This window comes from Callorhinchus milii, unplaced genomic scaffold, assembly GCF_018977255.1.
Source record: "Callorhinchus milii isolate IMCB2004 unplaced genomic scaffold, IMCB_Cmil_1.0 Scaffold11, whole genome shotgun sequence".
In the NCBI taxonomy this organism is placed as follows: domain Eukaryota; kingdom Metazoa; phylum Chordata; class Chondrichthyes; order Chimaeriformes; family Callorhinchidae; genus Callorhinchus; species Callorhinchus milii.
This window is the reverse complement of record NW_024704752.1, coordinates 10,902,014-10,924,656: the sequence shown is the minus strand read 5'-3', so window position 1 is coordinate 10,924,656 and position 22,643 is coordinate 10,902,014. Positions and strand designations below refer to the sequence as shown.

General features: G+C 42.8%; 3 protein-coding genes across 3 annotated transcripts in view; all 3 read left to right on the top strand.

Moving 5' to 3' along the window:
• sned1 (sushi, nidogen and EGF-like domains 1) overlaps positions 1-2,445 on the top strand; it is a 31,239-nt gene extending 28,794 nt beyond the window's left edge. The window contains exons 29-31 of the mRNA XM_042339363.1: positions 273-349; positions 1,115-1,150; positions 1,341-2,445. Of these exons, the coding sequence (XP_042195297.1) occupies positions 273-349; positions 1,115-1,140 (103 nt within the window). The 3' untranslated portion in view covers positions 1,141-1,150; positions 1,341-2,445. The remainder of the gene's footprint in view (positions 1-272; positions 350-1,114; positions 1,151-1,340) is intronic.
• A 7,161-nt stretch (positions 2,446-9,606) lies between these two features.
• im:7152348 (uncharacterized protein LOC559250 homolog) lies at positions 9,607-12,238 on the top strand. Its single transcript, XM_007908506.2, has 3 exons — positions 9,607-9,979; positions 10,851-10,966; positions 11,829-12,238. The coding sequence occupies exons 1-3, from the start codon at positions 9,654-9,656 to the stop codon at positions 11,885-11,887; spliced, it is 501 nt and encodes a 166-aa protein (XP_007906697.1). The 5' UTR covers positions 9,607-9,653; the 3' UTR covers positions 11,888-12,238.
• Positions 12,239-15,414: 3,176 nt separating this feature from the next.
• Positions 15,415-20,863, top strand: LOC103188392 (E3 ubiquitin/ISG15 ligase TRIM25). The gene is made up of 6 exons (XM_007908410.2): positions 15,415-15,982; positions 16,104-16,199; positions 16,878-17,111; positions 17,979-18,001; positions 18,821-18,909; positions 19,753-20,863. The coding sequence occupies exons 1-6, from the start codon at positions 15,419-15,421 to the stop codon at positions 20,340-20,342; spliced, it is 1,596 nt and encodes a 531-aa protein (XP_007906601.2). The 5' UTR covers positions 15,415-15,418; the 3' UTR covers positions 20,343-20,863.
• The last annotated feature ends 1,780 nt before the right edge of the window (positions 20,864-22,643 follow it).

Below are 22,643 nucleotides of genomic sequence, written 5' to 3'. Positions count from 1 at the left end.
TCCCACTCCCCAGCGCTCTCTCCATAGCCCTACAAACGTGTCCTCCCCAAAGCTGAATTGAGTGGTGATAGGCTGCTGGTGGCTGGTCCCACATCGCATACACCACATTTCACTTTCAGCTGTCTGGTTCGCAACTGGCAGAACTGAGTCTGAGGCAGTGAGTGTGTTACAGGGCAGCACTCACACTGGCTAAGACAGAGTCTGTTACAGACAGACTTGGGACTGACACGGTCTGAGGCAATGAGAGTGAGACAAACCTCTTTGTTTTCAAGGTATAAAAGAATATATAAAGTTCATCAGGATACCTGTTATAAAGAAGTTTGTGAACCTGTAGTACAAAGAAGACCACGTGAGTATGCATTTCCCCAATTTGTTCTTTTAAATATATGTATGTGAACATAATTCATATGTTCACACTCCTGCGTGATATCAAGAATCTTGCCCTGTGTCCTCTTTCACTTACTTCCTGTTACATTCAACATACCTAGACAATCCCCGCACTTTGCTGTGTAATACCAGGGAACAGTCACTGCACACTCCTTTATTACTGATATAATCGATGCAACAAATGAAGATCTGTGCCGTGCATGTGTGTGTGTCCATTTTAATCTCTGTTAATTTTATATTTTGAGGGTTGGGTCAATGAGTAGGGAGCAGAGACACGTGGAGCAAATAGATGAGGTTGACCCCGGTGCTACTGTAGAGACCATTTTGCAAACCAGTGATCAGGTCACCAATTTCACATAGTCTAATTCACTGCACAGCATCCCTGTTTCAGCAAACGCAATCTGATTTTCGAATTTTAACACGCAATTTAGGAAAGAACCACATCTGACTGAGAGATCCCTAGACAAGAGGCACGTTATGATTTTTGGCCAATATTTCATGGAGATAAAATTATACTTTGACTAGCTAACAGTGCCACTTGTTGCTTTATTTCTGTGCCGCCTACTGTTTGTTTGGCCTCGAGGTCTCCAAATAACCAAGCTTCCGTAACTCCTCATGATCAGCCAAAACCTTCTAAATAGCGACCAATTTTCGTGGTCTGCCAGGAGAGACAGAAGAGGATTGTCTAAGCTCTTCATTTATTAAAATAACTTTCTCTCTTGTTTAGGAAACAGAAGGATATTCATACATTAACCAGTCACTGGTGAGTTAGATGCCATTCCGTTCACTGGGAAGGGGTTTGGTCTGTTGGGATTCTGTGCCTTGCCTTGTTCAGGTCTGTGTTTATTTGAAGTTGAAGTTGTTGGATTTCATTTATTTGAAGATGATGCCCAGAAGCTTTTCGGTTGCTGGGATCTCCACCCATTGATGTTGGAATATTCTTTATACTTCAGGTCTTTCTAAGCTGATGTGTGTACAGACATCACAACATCTGCAAAAGTGAGGAGTGGAGATTGGTTTATCAAATCCACTGGATGGTTCGGGCATTGTACAGACGAGACTTGCCTTTGAAGAGTTGGCTCTATTCAATCTGGGGATGTCGCAATTATCAAAGGCCTCAAAACGCAAAAGAACTGGGCCAGTTGAAATCTGATCAAGACACAACTAATTGAGCAAGAGTTTGAGTGTGACTGTGAAATGAAGAGAAGGCTGGAGTGCTTGAGAATGTGTATCTATGCGTAGACTTGTGTGAAAGAGTGAGTGGACCTGTATGAATGAAAGTTTCAATAACCATGTGCACTTGTGTGAATGTGTGTTAAATTGTTACATACTTGTAAATACATTCCTCAAGCTGATTGCTAGGAATTTTGAGTTTTGTCTTGATTTTGTGACAGCACCATCCAAACTTAAATACGAGAAGGCGTGTCAGGTATAGTGTATGTAATACAGTTTTCCTAGAATGCCCCAACAGTGTGCTTAAAGCTCCAACCTGCAAAGGGAATTCCCACCGTGTCAATGTAGCGTTTCCAATTTGCTTACATTGAACTCAATCTAACTAACAAAATTTTGAACAAATGTGTGGAGTGCACTCATCAGCATTGTACTGGGAGATGGGTTTAATTTTCTCATTTTAACAGCAGATAGAGAGATGAATCCTTCATCCCATTAGTCTGGTTTGAACCCCAGGTCTTTCTAAGATGCAAGGTTAAAGTCTCACCCATCTCGCCTTGAGATACAAGTTTAAGGTCTCGTCCATTTCACCTGTGTGCGGTTACTGTCAAAGAAAGGAGACCTGTTGTATCTCTGAGCTGGATTTTAAAAGGCTGCAATTAAAACCCAACAACTCTGATACCTGAACCCTACTCACCTAGACTAACCACTTTTAAAATGCACAAAGATTCCCACATCACAGCCTTAACTGCATCCTCTCTCTCACGCTCCCCCTCTCTCCCATACTCTCTCGTTCCTCTATCATTATACACCACTATGCTGGCAAGTTATCTGTATCTCCCTCCTCTCTCTCACACACTCTCTTTCTCATCATTAGCTAAACTCAAGGCAAGTTTCCTTACTCCACACGCCTCTGTTTACTGAGCAGTAAGTAGGAACCCAGTTGTTAGTCGATTGGCAAATCACTTTCTGGGGCTAATAATACCTTCATAATAATAATTATAATAATGTGGTCACTCAATCCACTGCTGTGCACAATTGGCTGCCGCATTTCATCCACAAAATATCCAGTCAATTCACTTTACAGTATATCCTGTGAAGTGCTTTGAGACGTCTCGAAGACGTGATAAGGCACTATATCAAATGCAAGGATTCTTCTTCTTATATTATTGTTACTGGACCAAGAGATCATACTGGAAAGAGAAATCTTTGGCAATACTGTTGCCCCAAGGAAGGGAATGAGCTGCCTGAGAGACTGTGTTGGGATGTGCTTAGAATTGGGAATTTTTTTCAAAGTATGAAAACAGTGCAATTTTAACTTTACCAGAATTCAACTGGCCTCACCCCTTACTTGTTCTGAAACTTTCCATCTGATTTGGTATAAATTATATCCTTTGTAAGAATTTAACCTTATTACATTTGATTCAAAGAACAAGAGTTTTCAGCACTGCTTCTCAGTGTGTGACGTGACAGTCTTTGGCCCTCAAATGATTTAACAATGTGCTACCTGAAAAGACCCCAGGGCTGCAGTGATTGCTAAAGCTAACGTCAGTGGTGGCATGTAGGCCCTTAAGGTAAATTTATTTCTCTTAAGTTAAGCTAAAGCTATCAAACTTCTAAAGGGGGAGGAAGGGGGCAGCACAGTAAAGCTTTGCCTGGGTGACAGATTGTCTTGGGTGATTTCTGTCTGTTTGTAATCACGACCTTATCAGTAACTGGAACCACATCTGTCCCTCGAGCCCATTGTAAATAGTATTTTTCATCTGAATATGTTAATTTATTCCTCCCTTTCAGTCTTTTCTCCAGCATGGCATTGGGAGTCTCCACTGGAAACTTCGAAAGCCTACTTTGAATATACTATTTTTGTTTTGTCCACATTAACATCAGGAAGGCTTTCAATTGGTATTTATTCAACAGCAGAGCAAATGCCTGAACTTGATCACAGTGATCTCACCTCTTGTCCACCCAGTTATGTTTCGCTCCCCTATTTCTTCATTTAATAGCAACCATATTAACTTAATAATCTACTGGAGTAAAAATTGGTGACAGGATTATTCTGATTAGTTTGTTTAGTCTGCAGTTTCAGGTTATAGTCTCTCTAAAGTGTTTGCAAACATTCTATTGTTCAAGGCTCAGTGGCATCCTTGCTGCTGCTATGCTGCCCCTGAGAATCTAGCGTCCTCCTCTGATGCTTATAATTTTTTCTTTCTCACAATGTCCTCTCCTCCTCCTCTCCTGAAGGTGCTCAGTCATTCTCTGGTATAGTTCCACAGGAACAGATAGTCTTTCAGCACCTCTCCAAAGTGGACATTCTTCATGTATGAGCCAAGACACTGAGTGGCAGAAGACTGTGAGAGATGCTCCCCTGGTTCTTTGCAGCCAAGCTGATCTTCACATCCTTTAGCAAGTTACACCAGGCCCCTGGGTTCTGTTATTGTTCTGTTAATGTGTGTACATCTAAGAACGTCTATCTGCTCAATCCAGGATGATTTGTTACCAACATATATTCCTTGTCTGGCCTTGTTTAGACGAGCCAGAAACCTCCAACCTTGGCTCCTCCTGGAGCAGCCAAGATGTCTGAAGGTAACAAGGGCCGGAATAGTCATTGCATGGGTTGTAAAAAGAAACGTGGGGCTCCAGGTTGAAGTCATTCTTCTTGGTCTAAGCTGGTGCGTGACAAATGCAAGGTGCGTTTAATCTTTGATTCTTGGGGAGTCCAACAACAACAACAAGATTACATTTGTTTAGCGCCTTTCATGTCGGGAGGACGTCCCAAGGTACTGGAAAGCCGTTGCCCTGGATACCACCTGCTGCCTATTCACTAAAATCCATCCAATTCCACTTTGAAAGATTTCAAACGTCCAACCAATGACACATTCCCTGGAGGTCACTACAGTGTGTCCCAGTTGAATGAATGGTGGCTATGGGTTGGAAACACACTGGACTGGATTCTGTAGAGCTCTGTTATTTGTGATAGCTATTTGTTTACAATTTTTAAAAGATGCCATTTATTTTTATGCTGAAAGTATCTCTGAAAGTACAGTGATGCATTCCCATGACCCACCCCTGATGTATTCTCATTTAATAGAGGGAATTGATGGTTTCTGCACATTTACTTCTTGCTGTGAAGACATTTTCTGGGTGTATATTAAAATGTTGTGAATGTTGCATTGTAGCTCAACTGTATCAACTAGTATTAATGAGATTAAATCCATATGTGGATATCCACCTTCACAGAAGTCCTTTCTTTCTTGTTCATCTTTCTCCAGTTTTTCCCTCTCCTAAAAATTCAGTCTCTGGAATAAGGTTCCAAAGAAACCAATCAATCTTTGAAACCTCAGTCAGGAGGTGGGGACATAGCTACAGCACTTGCACTGATCACCAGTTCAGTTTTACCTTTTTATACTTGAGGGGGCTTTAGACCAGGAACTCATGAACCATTTTTCAGGAATCTGAGAACATCAGGTTTCTTTGTTGTTTGCAAAGTGATTTAGAATTATTCTTGGAAGAGGTCCAAACTACTTTAATTTCTCTGAAATTGTACAATGTGGAGATTGCCACATAAACAAGTTGAAACACGAAAATCAATTCATGAGAAGTTGATTTGCATAAAAAAGTACTTCCTGTAAACTGCTAGGATTGCATAATACATATTTTCCAGCAGGCATTTCTGTGGTACTATTTGCAAAGCAAGATTCAGGAATGAAAGGCACTGAATTTTCTTAACGGGTTAGATGCTAACTGTTCACCCAGACTCGAGGGTTAAATCCAACCCAGACTGATGGGAAGCAAATCTACTCTGTCTGTTGGCTGTAAGGATCTAGCTTAATTTAGGCAAAGCAGCAGGTCGTGGGTGTGGGGTCACAACAACAGCTTAAAATTATTTGATGCTAAACAGTGGCAGGGTCGGATGACAACAACAAATAACATTTGTATAGTGCCTTTGACGTCGGGAAGACATCCCAAGGCCCTGGACGTCAAGGATTTGTACCCGAGCTGGCGGTCGGGAAAAGGAGATGGTAGAGGGCAGGGAGGATGGTGACTGAAGAGGGTGGGTGGGGTGGGGTGGGGGGGGTTGGGTGTGAGGATGTCAAATGCAGCAGCCAATTTGCATGCAGCAAAGTGCACAAACAGATATGAAGTAAATGATCAGTTTTAGCTGGAGGATAGGTGGCCAGAACACCAGTAGAAACTCTCTTCTCTTTTCCAGTGCCACAGGATCTTTGACATCCACCTGGAAAGACAGACAGTTTAACATCTCCGGCAATGCGGATCTTTCCCTGCACTGTATTTGGAGTATCTGCATAAACTTACTTCAAAGACCTGTCATGGGGTTCCAACCTGAAGTTTTTTTTAAAAAAGTTTCCTTTTGCTTTCCAAACTGCTGACTTGTTCACACCTGAGCCAGGCTGATCCCAAGAAATGATAATAGTGGTAACAGGATTGTCACTCAATGCTCTGCTGCCCCAAGTGAACAACAACAAGATTACATTTGTTATAGCGCCTTTCACGTCGGGAGGACGTCCCAAGGCGCTGGACAGTGTACAGCATTTCAGACCCGAGCTGGGGTCAGGCAGGGAGAAGGGAGGGGAGGGGAAAGGCGATGACCGAAGGCACGGTTGAAGAGGAGGGTTTTGAAGCGGGACATGAAGGAGGCTAAGGAGGGGGCCAAGCGGAGTGATTGGAGGGCTTTGTAAGTGAGGACCAGGATCTTGGACTGGATCCTCTGAAGGATAGGGAACCAATAGAGTCGGGTGAGAGTGGGGGAGATGGGGTCACGGAGTTTGATGCGGGAGAGGACAAGGGCTGCAGACTTCTGGATTAGCTGCAGCCTGTGGAGGGAGGAATTGGGAAGGCCGACAAGCAGGGCATTTGTATCACCCGTCTCCGCCAATACCTCACTCCAAAAGCTGCTGAAACCCTGGTCCATGCCTTTGTCATCTCTCGACTGGACTATTCAAATGTCCTCCTCACCGGTCTCCCCTCAACTACTATCCATAAAATCCAGGTCATAAAGAACTCTGCCGCCCGCATTCTTACCTGCACCAAACTCGGCTCCCCGATCACCCCGGTCCTTGCCAGACTGCACTGGCTGCCTGTCCCAGAGAAGATCAACTTCAAGATCCTCACCCTTGTCTTCAAATCCCTCCACTCCTCTGCACCCCCCTACCTCTCTGACCTCTCTCCTCACAACAGTGCCCATTGCCTTTGTTCCACCGGGTCTGGCCTCCTCCTTGTCCCCCAAATCCTCCGCTCCACTATCGGCGGCCGTGCCTTCAGCCACTATGCCCTGAGGCTCTGGAACTCCCTTCCTCACTCCCTTTGCCTCGCTCCTTCTCTTCCTATTTTCAGGTCTTGGCTGAAGACCTTTCTTTTTGACTGCGCCTTTGGTCACCTTCCTCCCCCTCCCCCTGGCTTGGCCCCGGGATCCGTTACTGTGAAGCGTTCTGAGACGCCGTCTGGCGTGGAGGCCGCTATATAAATCCAAGTTGTTGTTGTTGCATAGTCGAGCCTGGAGATGATGAAGGCATGAACAAGAGTTTCAGCAGCCTGAGGGATGAGGTAGTGGTGGAATCGGGCGATGTTAGGGAGGTGAGGGAAGGCAGAGCGGGTCATGGCTTGGATGTGGGAAAGAAAAAGAGGTTTGAACAAGATTGGCTTGGTGAGTTGTAGTGTGCAACCATGGAGGTTGATGCTGCCAGAGCCTGAGGCGCAGAGGCGCTAGCACGAGCCAATCAGAATGATCTCAGTATTGTTCACATTCAACTGTAGAAAATTTGCTCTCATCCAGGACTTGATGTCTGACAGGACAGCAGTGGTCCTGGAGTTGAGGGTGGAGGCAGAAAGATAGAGTTGGGTGTCATCCGCATACATATGGAAGTTGACCCCATGTCTGCGAATTATGTCACCAAGGGGGAGCATGTAGATGTTAAAGAGGAGAGGGCCAAGGGCAGAGCCCTGGGGTATGCCAGACATGACAGTGCGGGGGCTGGAGGAGAAACCGTTGGAGGCAACAAAGTGGAGACGGTGAGAGAGATAGGATTCGATCCAGGCAAGGGCAGGTCCGCGAAGATTAAGTAAAGAGGAAAGGCGGTGTATAAGGATGGAGTGGTCGACGGTGTCGAAGGCAGCAGAGTTTGTTGTGGAAAAGAGAAGCCTGCGGTTGTCCTTTGCCTCCAAGATAGCCTTGGAGTGGAAAGAGGATTTGGGGCTCGCTATTCCAAGAATCAGCATTGACACACGTGGTGAACAAATTTATAATGATTAATTCAGATGTGACAGATAAGAAGAATGGAAGTCAAGATACAGAATGTTATCAGCAAGAGTATAATACTTCTCTTTCCAGAGAAACGTTCATTCAGTGTAGCTCAAATTCATGGAATTCTTGAACGGTCACGATCTGCTTGAGCTGTTGAAAGCAGGTCAAAATTTTAGCTGGTTGGAACTTTTCCAAGTTAGGTGTGGAATGGAAGTCCTCCCTCTGGCAGTGTTGCGTTATTCAGTATCTTGCACGTACACACTCTACATGAGAGCTTAAAGTGGTTGACTTTCCTTTTGGTTTAAGATCGCTGTGCCAACTCCAGGTCAGGTGAAGCATAGGTCATTTTCATAACAGCATCTACTGGAGTGTCTTGGGATTGAAACGCTCTCACTACATCGGGCTCTCACAGCGCCTTGGACCGTCTTCTGAACCTGAAAGGCGCTATACAAATGTAAATTTGTTGTTGTTTGTTGTAAATTGCCACAACAGTGGAGCTTTGCTCCTAGATTAACTCAGAAGTAGAGTGCTCCTTTCTCTGGAAAGATCACTAAGTATAAGAAACACATGAACAGTATCTTGTGCCAACAGGAACTGTATTTCAGTGTTCTCTTCTGTCACAGCAAGGTCACAGGATTGTTTGATGCATCTCAAGTTGCATGCTTAAATGTTTGCACCTGCTGTTGCAAATATCACATTTTGAACCCAATGGTATTTTATCTCTCTGATAACACTAAAGAGAAAGGTGAAAATTAAGGTGATGTACAATGACGAAGCTAGCTGGTTAAACTCCAGCAAGCACATATCGCACACTCTGGGGTCCCCAAGCCTTGGCCCTTGCCAACCTGTGGAGCCTGTAGCGTATTGGTTCGAGCACTCACCTCGCAAGCGAGAGGACCTAGGTTCGGGCAAGGTGAAACTTTAGGCAAGTTTCCTAACTCCACACACCTCTGTTTACCTAGCAGTAAGTAGGAACCCGGTTATTGGTTGATTGATGGATTGCTTTTTCATGGGTAATAATCCCTTTAAAAATAAATAAATAATAATAATTTGATCACTCAATCCATGACTGTTTGAGAGACACTGCTGTGTGCAATTGGCTGCTGCGTTTCACCCACAAAATATACAGTCAATTCACTTTACAGTGTATTCTGTGAAGTGCTTTGAGACCTCTTGAATATATGATAAGGTGCTATATTAAATGCAAGGATTATTATTATTAATACTGTCTAGGATTGTGCACTGAGATTTTTGTAGACTGTACACTGACCATGAATGAAAAATGAAAATATTTATTTTTTTGCATTTGCTATACGCCTTATCACATTGTTGAGACGTCTCAAAGCCCTTCACAGAATATACTGTAAAGTGGATTGACCGTGTATTTTGTGGGCCAAACGCATCAACCAATTGTGCCACAAACAGTTGCAGATTGAATGACCAATTATTATTTTAATGTTTTTTTTGAAAGGAGTATTAGCCCTGGAAAGAATACTGTCTGGGACTGTACATTGACCAGATTGTACACTGACTAGGATTGTTAAATAACACGAAATTTTAGTCTGAACCCACAAGTTGCAGCAACATTCAGAGACTTAAATGAAAGGAGTACTGTTTACTTGTAAGGGAGCGTTACTGGGAATCCAGTCGGCAGATGGTAATCTGATTCCTGTCAATTAATGACATCAACATTTCTGCCATAATGAAGAGATTTATGAAGCTGCAGGTCCCGCCCACAGCCTCATAAAATGATCTATAAAAAGAGAGAATCTTCTCTGAGAGCCAGAAGTCTGTCCACATCAGATACATCTGAGAAGCTTTACAGCTTTAACTGACGATGGGGCTTTTTACTGAGCTGGAGTGTGGCATCTGCTACCTGCCTTACACACGTTGCAGCAGGCAGCCTCAGGTCCTCAAATGCTGCCACACTTTCTGCAGTAAATGTGTCGAACGCTTAGTGCTGCGGAAGCGTAAATCAGCCACCTTAACGTGTCCTGTGTGCCGAATGCAGACTGTTTACCCACGGACAATCAATTTGTCCGAGTCTCTCCCTCTGGATTCAGACATCTGGAGGCAGATTCCAGCAGAGAAACCACAGGAGGAGCAGCCGGAAGAGACGTTACACAAGTTGCTGAGAACTGCTCTGACTCATGTGGCAGGAAGGTAATTATCATTAAGTTTTTATCTTCCACATCCTGAATTGCTGAGCCCTGGAAAATTATTTTTTTGAGTCATTTTCGTCCATTTCACCAGCTTAGTGCACATTCCCATTTGGTCGTATACTCTTGTGTTTCAGTGTCATCTGCTGTACTCATGCAGTATGCACACCATGTAAAAAGGGAAAACTGCTCACTCCTGCCTGGTGCTGTAGAGCTGCAGTGTCAGATGTCACACACAACAACAACATTACATTTGTATAGCGCCTTTCACGTAGACAGGACGTCCCAAGGCGCACCAGGTAAAAGGGAATAATTCACTCCCATCTGACACTGTACTATACTAGACCCAACATCTGCTACAATCTGCTTCTGTCACAGCAGAATCAGCTGACTTATGTCCTCAGAAAGCATCAGAGCTCTCCTGAAGGATGGGCTTCACCCAGCTAATAAGTGCAGAGGACCCTGATCCTTTTCTGTGTCCCATGGTCACCCCTAAGTAGAGACTAAGTCTTGGCTCCCACCGTCACCCTCAAACTCACTCCTCCTTGATGGCGAGACATAAAAGATTGTGCTGCTTCTAGCCTCCTCGTAAATACAAGTGAAAGTGCCTAAAAAGGATTACAAGTGAGTTTCCTAGGTTAGGGGAGCGGACAATGAAAAGTATGTCTCTTGCTCCTCTTGGGAACAAATACACCAGATGACCTCAAGCAGTTGGAGCCCCTTCTCTCTGCTTTCCAGCATCATTCTGTTCATAGACCCTCCAAGCACATCAAACACAAACATTTGGATAAGTCCACGGAATGTTACAGATGTATGACACTTTGCTATAAAGAGGGAAGTGATTTATTCACACACTTGGTTCTTTTCCTGTGCAGGTCCTCCAGAAGAGGCAGATCAGCGTGGGTAAGGCCGAAGCTCAAATGGCCACAGTTCCTGAAGAACTGGAAAAGTCGGGGCCTTTTTGGAAGAAAACAGAACCCAGAGGAGAAGCGTAAGTGCCTGAGAGTTCATTTATTCCTGTGTCTCAGTGTGTCTGTCCTTCATTTGTCTATAAAATGCAGTTGCTTCACTTTACGGTAATTTCCTTGGAACCTGTGAAGCGCTTTACGATAGCCTATAATAATAATTTGGTCACTCAATCAAAGGCGCTGCTGCGCGCAATTGTCTGCCGCTTTTTGCCCACAGAATATGCAGTCAATTCACTTTACAGTATATTCTGTGAAGTGTTCTGAAATGTCTCAACAACACGATAAGGCGCTGTATCAAATGTAAGGATTATTGCATATTATTATTGCCTACATGTCAGAATGTATTTGTCAAAGTGTGTTTGTGAATGCGGGTGGAGTGGGGCTGAATATCCAACTTGAACGTATTGATTTTCCCAAATAATATTAAATCACAGAACATATTTTCAAGAATTACGATTGCACAAGGACATACAAGTTAGAAGCGGTTGTCAGTGACACAGCATTGCAGTTGTCTGCACGCCCACACATTCAAATGCACTTACAGACACTCACACAGACAAACTAATATGCATACTCAGCCTTGAGCGTAGTTGTCCTGTCTCATACTCAGATATTCTCACAGACACACGTACATTTATGCTTGCCTATTCCTACATACATACATGCACATGAACTCAGCCCTATCCATACTCACATTCAGATCCACTCATATTCATATCCAATACAGAAGCAGGTCATTTGGCCCATTGTGCCTTGTGCCATAGCTACCTGAAATATCACCCTTTGTTATGAATCCCACTCTCCAGCTCCATCCATTTTGTGTGAGAAACATCTGTGATTTGTTTAATGTCCAGCTAAGTTGATTTTTGGTTTATTATCCTACAGGACAACTAGAATCAGATCAGAAACTGATTGCTCAGGTGCCGTGGTTCAGTGTGCTCTGATCTCAAAAGGATTGAAGAAGAGATTCTCCGACCTGATCCTCACTGAGCCTCACTAAAGTCCATACCACCAATATGACAATTTAGACACTCGTTATTGTGGAAGTTGTGAAACTAAAGGCAAACTCTGGACTAACTGCTGCACAACAAAATAATGTTTGAGAATGAATGCAAGAAATCCTAACCTGATTTGCTTTTAGCTCTCATTGATTTGTGTATTTATTTGCCTGGTGTTGAGTTATTTAAAGGGAATATCAGAAAAAAAAGTGTTTGGCAAACTTTTTGTGTGTATTCTGACAGCTTACAAAAACAACAAATTACATTTGTATAGTGTCGTGGATGTCCCAAGACACTGAACAGTCAGGGACCTGGACACGAGCAGTCGGTTGGGATCAGGAGGAGTGGAGGGCAGGGAGGGTAGGGGTAGGAGGGTGACCGATAGCGCAGTCAATAAGGAGGGTCTTGAAACATGCCTTGAAGGAGGCCTGTGAGGGAGCAAGGCGTAGGTACTGTGGAATGGAGTTCCAAAGAAAGAGGGCAGAGAGGCTGAAGGCCCGACCACCAATGGTGGGATGGGCCAGGCGAGGCACGTGGAGCAGGCCAGAGCCTCCTGCGTGGAGGGAGCGGACTGCTGGATATAGAGTTAGCAGGTCAAGCTGAGCACTGTTTCCATCAGAATGAGGTCTCAAGCAAGTGATTCAATGTTGGGCCTTGATATGGACTGAAGTAATGTGTCATGTGTTTGCAATGCAAATGAGAAAAGATTTGCCAAAGACTTTTTTTCATTTATATATAAATTTAACAAGTGACAGTTGTTGGGTTATAGTTGGTCAATTAAGCTGCTCACTCTGCGTGAATATTTAATTTACTTTAAAGCTGCTGAATGGATTAATTTATACATATAGCTGCATTGTAAATAAACTTCAGATTGTTTAAAAGTGCAACAGGGTCTGAGTTTTTCATGGATAATGTTTATTGGATTTTAAAGGATAAAATGTGTATGGTAATGAGCAATGGGTATGTTACATCTCTGGTAGCGCCAATAATTCCTTGGATGAGTGGCACAGAAACTACTAAGCTAACTGAAGAAACATCAGGAGTGAGTAATGGCCACCAATGTATATCCTTCTAGTACATTGGAAGTTATGCCTTTTAAGTCTTTGTGCAGCTTACACCTGAGTGGTTCATTCACTTTTTATGGGTTCTTCTCTGGTCTCTGACATATTTGGTCACTCAATCCACGACTCCACCCATTTATAGCATTTTGTGGAACACTGCTGTGTGCAATTGGTCACCGTGTTTTGACCACAAAATATACAGTCAAATCCACTTTACAATATATTCTGTGAAGCGCTTTCAGACATCTTAATTCTGTGATAAGGCACTATATCAAATGCAAGAATTATTATTATTATTATATTCCAGGGTTGCACATTTCATACAACAGGTCTAGCGTACAAAACGTAATACAGAATGCCATTCGCCCAATGATTAGAAGTACAGCAATGTTGCCAATGTGCCAAAGGAACAGTTAACAACTTCCACCTTTTCAACAGTACTGCAACTGCAAAGTCCTAGAAAAAGTTCTCTCTGGGCTCAGTAAAGAATTGTTCTGTCATAAACCAGCACAGTGTGATTGTGGGCTAACTCAACTCACAGTGTTGAGAACTTTCCAACACCATACAGCTTGTTTATAACTCATTCTGTCCAGCATACAAAAAAGCATTCAACAGAGTCAAATGGGCTTTTGTGTGGAGAGGTAGTTCATATAGAACATGATTTAGTTTTGAGGATAAGTTCATTATGTTATTGCCTTGCTGTGGTAAATATCAAGGCACATTCTGAAGAACAAATTGTAAAACAATATCAGGGAAGTAAAGCCTGACTGAGGTAATTTTATTAACTGTGTCACTCATTGGAATCAAATACTGTGAAAAGGGAGAATTAAAATAGAAGATTTTCTGGTGGAGTCCTGTAGCTCAGAAGTTAGATCACTCGCAAGTGACAGACCTGGGTTTGATTTCCAGCAGGGTGAAACGTTGGGCAAGTATCCTTCGTCCACATGCCTCTGTTTACCTAGCAGTAAGTAGGAACCCGGTTGTTAGTCGATTGGCGAATCACTTTTCCGGGATTAATAATTCCTTCAAAACAAAACAAAATTCTTCACTCAATCCACGACTGTTTGTGGGACACTGCCGTGCGCAAATGGCTGCCGGGTTTCACCCACAAAATACACAGTCAATTCACTTTACATTATATTCTGTGAAGCTCTTTGAGACGTGTCGAAGACGTGATAAGGCCCAACATCAAATGAAAGGATCATTAATATTAAGATGCACTTCCCCCTTCCACACCAGGGTGAACGCCTGGTGTGTTCTGAGATATGCAGATCGGGAAGGTTCCTTTGATCCCTGATGTGTGCTGACTGTGCTGCTCTCAGCTGGGTAGCATTAGTGGGCACTACATGGTAACTTCAGAATTCCCTACAGTATTTACAAAGTCTGTTTATAAATTTCGCCAATTAGACCCAAACTTATTTTTCACACAAGGGTATTGTAATAATTTTATCACAGTCCCAGAGAAAATGATTAACTAGCATAGAGACACACCCAGATAGGGAGCGAGTGAACAGCATGGGAGTCGTTGTTTTTATCGCTTTCAAAGTTTGCGTTTCTCTTTTAATATCTGCCTTTCTTTATGTTACAATTCTGCAGAGGGTAATTTATAGATAAAGGCTGGACAGATTCGAACTGAATGCAGAGAAGGTGAAGAGTAATATAAAACAATAATAATAAATAATAATCCTTGCATTTGATATAGCACTTTTCATGTCTTCGAGACGTCTCAAAGCACTGCACAGAATATACTATAAAGTGAATTGACTGCATTTTTGTGGGCGAAACGCAGCCGCCAATTGCGCACAGCAGTGTCCCACAAACAGTCCTGGATTGAGTGGCCAAATTATTATTGTTTCTTTTTTTTTCTTGAGAGATCATTATCAAGCGTGTGGAGTAACGAAACTTGACCAAGCTATCGCCCTGCTGGGAATCAAACCCTGGTCTCTCATTTGCGAGGCAAGTGCTCTAACCACTGAGCTACCGGACTCCAACTTGGCAGAATATGGCAGAAGTGTTCACAGTAACGATAGGGTTTAAGAGGATGAATGGTGAATGCAGAGGAAGGTTGTAAAAGAATAGGTGAAAGGGCAGAGAATTAGGATTAGAAAATTGACTTAATTGAAGGAGCAAACACCGATACTAGTATAATTGGTTGAATGACCAGTACTGTATGCTGGGTTTGTTAGGTTTCTATGTAAAGACCATAAGATGAGTGCAGTCTCAATGTAACTCTGTGATTTCTAAATCACCTGCATGTTTAGTGCATGTGTAATCTCTATAAACTCGAAACTGTTCCTATGAAAGTCAAATGTAAATACAAATTTCAAGTGGACTTTGAACATTTTATGGAATTGACACACCCTCTTACACAATACTGTACAGGTTAGCTTCAACTTTATTCCTACTCGGTTGGATCATGGCTGCAGCCAGACACCAGGACGATTTAGAGGACGATCTGACCTGTTCCATTTGCCTGGAGATTTACACAAATCCTGTGATACTCAACTGTAAGCACAGCTTCTGTCGAAGTTGTATTGAAGATTTATGCCAGGAACAGGGTTCCAGCACGTCTTCTTGTCCATTATGTCAAGCAACCTTCAGATTAGGGGCTGATCTGGAGATGAATTTCCAACTGGCAAACATAGTTCAGAAATACGCAAACTTGGATTTGTCTCGTAACTTTGTTCCCTGTACCTACTGTACCAAGAAGCCCTTTCCTGCTGTTAAAACCTGTCTTAAATGTGAAGTATCGATGTGCTCCATACATATCAGACTGCATCGAGAAAATCCAATGCTTAAAAGCCATCCTCTAGTAGATCCCACTGAGAATCTGGCTGTAAGGAAATGCACAGAGCATGAGAAGCTGCTGGAGATTTATTGTCAGGAGGACGAGGTTCTTGTCTGCAGTCTTTGTGCTTTGATAGGAAATCATAGGGGCCACTACTTAATGAGCATCGGGGAAGCAGCAGACGAACTAAGGGTATGTATGTGTCATTGAAGATGGATTGCTGTATTTAACTGCTGTATTTACTTATCAATGCTTAAACTCACTGTAATGCACAATAATACGAAATAACCAGTATTCTGATGTTTCCAATTAGAATCACTTGGAAAATCATCGAGAGAAGATCGGGGTCAATGCTAAAGCATTACGAGCAACAATGAAAGATCTTCAGAAAGAAAAGTACATTACATTGGTGAGTTTGACGTCTGTAGAAGCTGCTAGATTCAAAATGGGCTTTCATGGTTATAAATCAATAAGGAATTGCACACACAGACCACATTGGTAAGTGAGTCATTAGGTTGGATGTTTGAAGAAGGGGAGGAAGGTTGTGTTAAATAGGAGTCACATGGGCACATAGAAAACACGCAGCTCATGATGATGATCATCTTCAGAAAAGGTGGGGTAAAGCAGAGGCCTTCATGAAATTTTGGGGGTTTTGCCCTGTGGACTCACACTCATTAAGACCTGAGCTGACACTGACCTAACTCATTCTATCTACCAAGTAAATCCATCTACTTTACCTGGGATGGATTTAAACTCAGACTTCAGAGATGAAAGAATGTCTAATAATAATAATCCTTGCATTTGATACATTGCCTTATCACGTCTTCGAGCATCTCAAGGAGCTTGAGATCGTGGATTGAAGTGACCAATTTATTATTATTTTTTATTATTTTTGAAGGAATTATTACCCTAGAAAAATGATCCACTGAATCCACTGAACCACCCATTTCCCATACTTTCCATACTTTTTATTCTCTATTTGCTACGAGTCTTCTCTTCACAGTTGCTTTGATTGGAAATATACATTATCATGGAAAAGGTGTGATGTGATCTGCATCCTGTAATGATTGTCACTTTCTCACTGAAGGATGTGTTGAAGGAAAGGAAATGGAAAATTCAGGATAAATATGATGCTCTGAGGCAGCAGATTAGAAATGAAGAGAAAGAAGCTTTTCATCAGTTGGACAAGGAGAAGCACCGTGCAATAGGTGAGATTGATGACAGGATCTACAAGCTGCGGAATACAGTGAAAGAGACAGAGAAATCTCTGACCACTCTCAATAACATTTCAAAAGAGAAAGAAGATCTCCTCTTCATACAGGTAGGTTGGGATTTCTACATGAGCATGTGAATAATTTAGGTGGATGAATTAAATATAATTACATTGTCAGCATTTATTTATGTACTGATAATATTTAGAGTGCACAAAAATCAAGAATATAAAAAAAGTAAATTGCATCCTTTGAATTCAACACATACTTGCGACGGGTCTGCCTATAGTAGCCCAATAGATTAACCACTAGCCACATGCGGCAAATTGGGAACCCAGATGTGAGGACATTTTATTTTTGATTAGTGAATAAAAATCGATAAATGGACACTGTCGTTAGGCATGTGATCACAATACTCATATTCCCACGGCAGATGCATGTGTACTTTGATCTTTTTGTAAGATTGTTGGTAAAATGTTAAGACGAAAAGCTTTGAAAAGAATTTGCAAATTCTCTTTGTTCGTAGTGATTATTAAGCAATGACATTGGCTACTGCTTATTGGTTATCTGCTAAAATGGTGTTTCGCACTGAATGGTGATAGTCGTTTGCCAAGTGCAGGTTTGTTCAGTAAATAAACATGTGAAGTACATTTACTTGTATTGTGTAAGTGTATGTAAGGTATTTTCTACGAAAATTAATGCATGTGGCTAAAATTGTGTCACCATAGCCACACCTTGTGGCTCGTCAGTGATTTCTATTGGACAATACCGATCTAGAAGGTCAACTTCAACAATCATCGCAAGAGTTTGAGAAAAATCTGGACAGAGATGAAAGCCACTTCCACTAATATACAGGGTTACTGAAACTCCCCCTAATGTTATAGTGTTTGAAAGTATTTTCTCTAACTTTCGATATCCTGTACAAATTCTGCACATTCTATTTTACACTAATTTTTTTTCTCTTTATTTTATTGCAGGGATTTAATTCAATCACAGTCATGTAAGTGAAAATCAGCTAAAATTATATTTGTGTGAACATTTGTTTAAGAGAAGATAGTTGTTGTGCAACGTGAGAATGGACACAATTCCAGGGATGCATGACCGTGGGACTCTTCTTGAGGGTAATTAAGGAACTGGAATAGATTGCCAGGAAGAGTTGAGGCCAGGACACTGGACTCATTTAAAAAGCAGCTTGATGGTGTAATGGGAGGATGGTAGGATGGGTGTTTTGGAGGGATGAGATCAGATGGGCCGAAGAACCGTCTTCATCCAAACCAACCTTGTGATCTTCTGATCAGCAACAACAGCAACAACAAATTACATTTGTATAGCGCCTTTCACGTCGGGAAGATATCCCAAGGCGCTGGACAGTCAGGGATTTGAACGCGAGCAGGGGGTTGGGATCAGGAGTGGTGGAGGGCAGGGAGAGTAGGCGTAGGAGGGTGACCGAAAGCGTGGTCAAAGAGGAGGGTCTTCAGACATGCCTTGAAGGAGGCAATGGGAGTGTAACAAGGGGAAGGGACTGTGGGTTGGAGTTCCAATGGGTGGGGACAAAGAGGCTGAAGGCCTGAGTGCTAATGGTGGGGCGGGCCTTGCGGGGGATGTGAAGCGCGCTGGAGTCCGCTGAGCGGAGGGAGCAGACAGGTCGATGTGGAGTTAGCAGGTGACAGAGGTAGGGAGGAGCAAGGCCATTGAGTGCTTTGAAGGCGATCAAGTATGTGGACGACCTTCACCCAGTCTGTATTTGAGTGAGGGTATGTATGTTACTGTCATTAACATTATATAGATTGAAAAATGGCCACTAATCCTTTCTTTCCAGTTTGGATAAAATACAGTTGGAAGACGTGAGGAAATGGAAAATCGAGCCAACCAAAAAGCAGAGGAACAGAGAGGTGATGATCAGACTCTGTAAGTGTCCCAGAAATGTAAGATAACACGATCATGCAGCACTGCGCATTTCAGAAATAAAGTAATCACTTGTACTTGTAACAGACATGAGTCCTGTATATTGTTCAGGAAAATATTTCTGTTCAGGGTTTGCAACATTGAATTCTTAGTCAATAAGAGTTCCATTCGGAATTTTAAGATGTTCATATTTTACAGCGAGTCTGTACTGTCTACTTACAGTAAATATGTTTTCTTTTGAAATATAGCCTGTTTCTGGATAATACAGTAGTGTACCGAACCAGAAAGAGAGCTAAACCATGGTCAGATCGTGCAGTAATGAAGTCAGGGGGAAAAGTTGAAACAAAATTATAAATCATTGGGTTTCTCCTCCAAAAAATAAGGAAAGTGTTACTGTGATTCTTGGTTAGAACCTGAATTAATAAACCCTAGTAAGTCTGCAGTTATCAAGCAACTAAATAAATAATTGTAAGAAGTTAAGGAAAATGACTTACCACAGGACTGAAAGCAATAATACCAGTTCACACTCATTCTCACCAATTGCTTCACCAATACCAACTGGACTGCACTTCTGAGAATGTTTTATTTCTTTTTCTGGTTCTTTATACTACTGTCAACAACAACAACAACTTGCATTTATATAGCGTCCCTCATGTGGGGTAGCATCCCAGAGTGCTTTGTCCACTGATGTCAAGAAACAGACCAAGACTATATTTTATAAGGTCACTTATTCTTGTTTGAAAGTACAGCACAAGTTCTGGCTTTTTCTGGGAGATACAAAGAATCAGGAAAAAAAATGAAATTTGAGTGGCAATGTCTCAATCCGTTGTCTCATTTTACTCATAGATGGGCAGACACCGACACTGGATCCAAACACAGCACATTGTGGTCTTATTCTGACAGATAGTCGTAGGACAGTGTCATCATCTGGTCAGACTAAGCAATATCCAGACAATCCCCAGCGATTTGATGAGTGGTGGCAGGTTCTCGGCATCGAGGCAGTGAGCTATCGCCCCTCTTACTGGGAGGTGACGGTTAGAAAAGATGGGGCCGGATGGAAGATTGGAGTTTGCTACGGGACCATGAAGAGGAAAGGAGAGGGCGATGAATGTGCATTGGGACTGAACATAAAATCCTGGTGTCTTGAGTCGTGGCTGGACACCTGGGGCGACTCAATTGAGGCTCTGCACAATAATGTTAAGACAAAGCTAACAGCAGATAGACTCACTAAAGTGGGTGTGTACGTGGACTTTGAAGGCGGAATAATCTCCTTTTACAATGTATCTGGTAGGAAATTAATCCTGATACATACTTTCCACCAAACATTCACTGAGCCCCTCTACCCAGCATTCTGCGCGCATCCTGGCACATCTCTGTCCCTAACTGCTCTGAATGCAAAAGCCAGCCCACCTTCTGAGGAGGGTGACCTTGTCTGACCAATCTCCTGGATCATCTCAATTGACTGCATGAAGATGCTATATGATCTTGTGCGTCTAGACTTCCAAACGGCGTTTGACAAAATTCAGTATGCGCAACTCCTTTACAAAATGATCTCACTGAGTATCAAGGATATATCATGAAAACAGATCAATAAATGGCTAAAGGGAAGCTTAGTCAAAAAAGGATGTATTTAATGGGGTGCTTCACGAGGCTTTACTAAAATCATCTCCAGTGCATGTTATACTGTCGAGGCATGAGGTGTATTTCTGGACTCAGTCCGAGTCAGTTAAATTTTCGGATATCACTAGGCTGGGAGGACTGTGGATTTAGAGAAGCCAGTCAGAAGATCTTAGGAAGACAAATCTATAGGACAGGCAGCATGTCTTCTTTAATTGGGGATATCTATTATGGTTTAATTGGGGATTTAATTGGGGATATCTCTTTTGGTCTATCTGCTAATTTGTTTAATTACTGTAGTGTTTTGTGAGCGATCTGAATAAATAATATTTGGAACATTTCTCATGTTCTGTGTTGTACTGCATTTACCGCCATATCAATCTGTCCCCTCGCTTCGCTCAGCAGCCTGTTCCATGTTCCCCCAGCCTGGCTCACCCCAACATCGGCGGTAGGTCCTTTAGCCTCTCTGCCACCATCCTTTGGAACTCCATCCCACAATCCCTTCGCCTTGCTCCCTCCCTTGCCTCCTTCAAGGCATGGCTCAAGATCCTCCTCTTCAACCACGCCTTCGCCTACCGTCCCTGCCCTCCACCCCTCCTGATCCAAACCCCCTGCTTCGGTCCAAATCCCTGACTGGCCAGCCCCTTGGCACATCCTCCTGACGTGAAAGGCGCTATTCAAATATAATGTGTTGTTTTAAGGTGTCACTATTGTATTGCATACACACTGTTGCTTTCCGTAGTGCATACCGGTGCCATCTTCTGGTAAGAACCCGAACGCCAGCAACAAATCTCCTTTTGCTCCTACAGCTGTGTGCTGGTCGTTAAAGATAAAGATCCATTGGCACACCTTGAAGAGAGATGGCATTTTCTCCCAGTGCTTTCCACTAGGTTTGCAGCAGTGTTATTTTAAGTGTTATTCTCTTTTCTCCTGGTCCCGACCAGCGAAGCGGCCCCAGTTTCAGTGCATCTTGTGGGTCATCCTGGCTCAGCTGGCAGTACTCTGGCCTCTAGAGTCAGAAAGTTGTGAGTTCACGTCTCATGTCGGGAGGACTTCAACTCACATAGTTGAAGCTGATGCTTCAAACAGTTCTGGGGTGTGCTGCATCGTTGGAGGTGCCGTCCTTCAGATGAGATGTTCAACTGAGATCCTGTCTGCCTGTTCAGCTGGACGCTAAAGATAAATCCCATAGCACAACCTGAAGATATTTCTCTCTGAGTTCTGGCCAACAACTGTCTAACCCAACCCCCCAATAAAATTGGCTATTTGTTTCATGGCTGTTTGTGGAGCAGTATAGTTGCCCACAAATATACAGTCAATTCACTTTACAGTATATTCTATGAAGCGCTTTGAGATGTCTAGAAGACGTGAAAAGCACTATATCAAATGCAAGTATTATTTTTATTATTATATGCTGTGTGCAATTGGGCTGCCCGTTTGCCTATAAAACACACAGTGACAAACCTGTGGGGAGTTTGGAGATAGACATCCTCCTGACATGAAAGGCGTTATAATAATAATAATCCTTGCATTTGATATAGCGGCTTATCACATCGTTGAGACATCTCAAAGCGCTTCACACTGCAAAGTGTAGTGACTGTATTTTGTGGGTATAATTATGAATTACGAGTTTAATGCAGGAACCATTATCATTATTATAATGATAGTTATTATAATTAAAACCCTCATACGTGCTTTCATTACATCAAAGCTCGACTATGAAAACTCACTGCGTGTCGGCCTCCCCAACCCCTCCCTCCACACGATGCAGATCATCCAGAACTCTGCAGCCCGTGTGCTCTCCCGCACCAGGCTCCGTGACCCTATCGTGGAGTGCTGCAGCTCAGTGGTTAGAGCACTCGCTTTGCAAGTGAGAGACCTGAGTTCAATTCCAGGCAGAGGGCGAAACCTTGGGCAAGTTTCCTTACTCCACACAGAGCCTAATAATAATCCCTCCATAACCCAAAACAATAATAAATTGGTCATTTTCAATCTATGACTGTTTGCGGGACATTGCTGTGCGCAATTGGCTGCCGCGTTCGCCCACAAATATACAGTCAATTCACTTTACAGTGTGTTCTGTGAAGCGCTTTGGGACGTCCTCCCGACGTGAAAAGCGC

Excerpts from the sequence above, each read along its gene's own strand:
- LOC103188392 (XM_007908410.2), top strand. The coding sequence starts at position 15,419 with ATGGCTGCAGCCAGACACCAGGACGATTTAGAGGACGATCTGACCTGT. Across the intron at positions 15,983-16,103 it reads AAGCAGCAGACGAACTAAGG|AATCACTTGGAAAATCATCG; the intron begins GTATGTATGTGT and ends GTTTCCAATTAG. Across the intron at positions 17,112-17,978 it reads AAGATCTCCTCTTCATACAG|GGATTTAATTCAATCACAGT; the intron begins GTAGGTTGGGAT and ends ATTTTATTGCAG.
- im:7152348 (XM_007908506.2), top strand. The coding sequence starts at position 9,654 with ATGGGGCTTTTTACTGAGCTGGAGTGTGGCATCTGCTACCTGCCTTAC. Across the intron at positions 9,980-10,850 it reads CTGACTCATGTGGCAGGAAG|GTCCTCCAGAAGAGGCAGAT; the intron begins GTAATTATCATT and ends TTTCCTGTGCAG. Across the intron at positions 10,967-11,828 it reads ACAGAACCCAGAGGAGAAGC|GACAACTAGAATCAGATCAG; the intron begins GTAAGTGCCTGA and ends ATTATCCTACAG.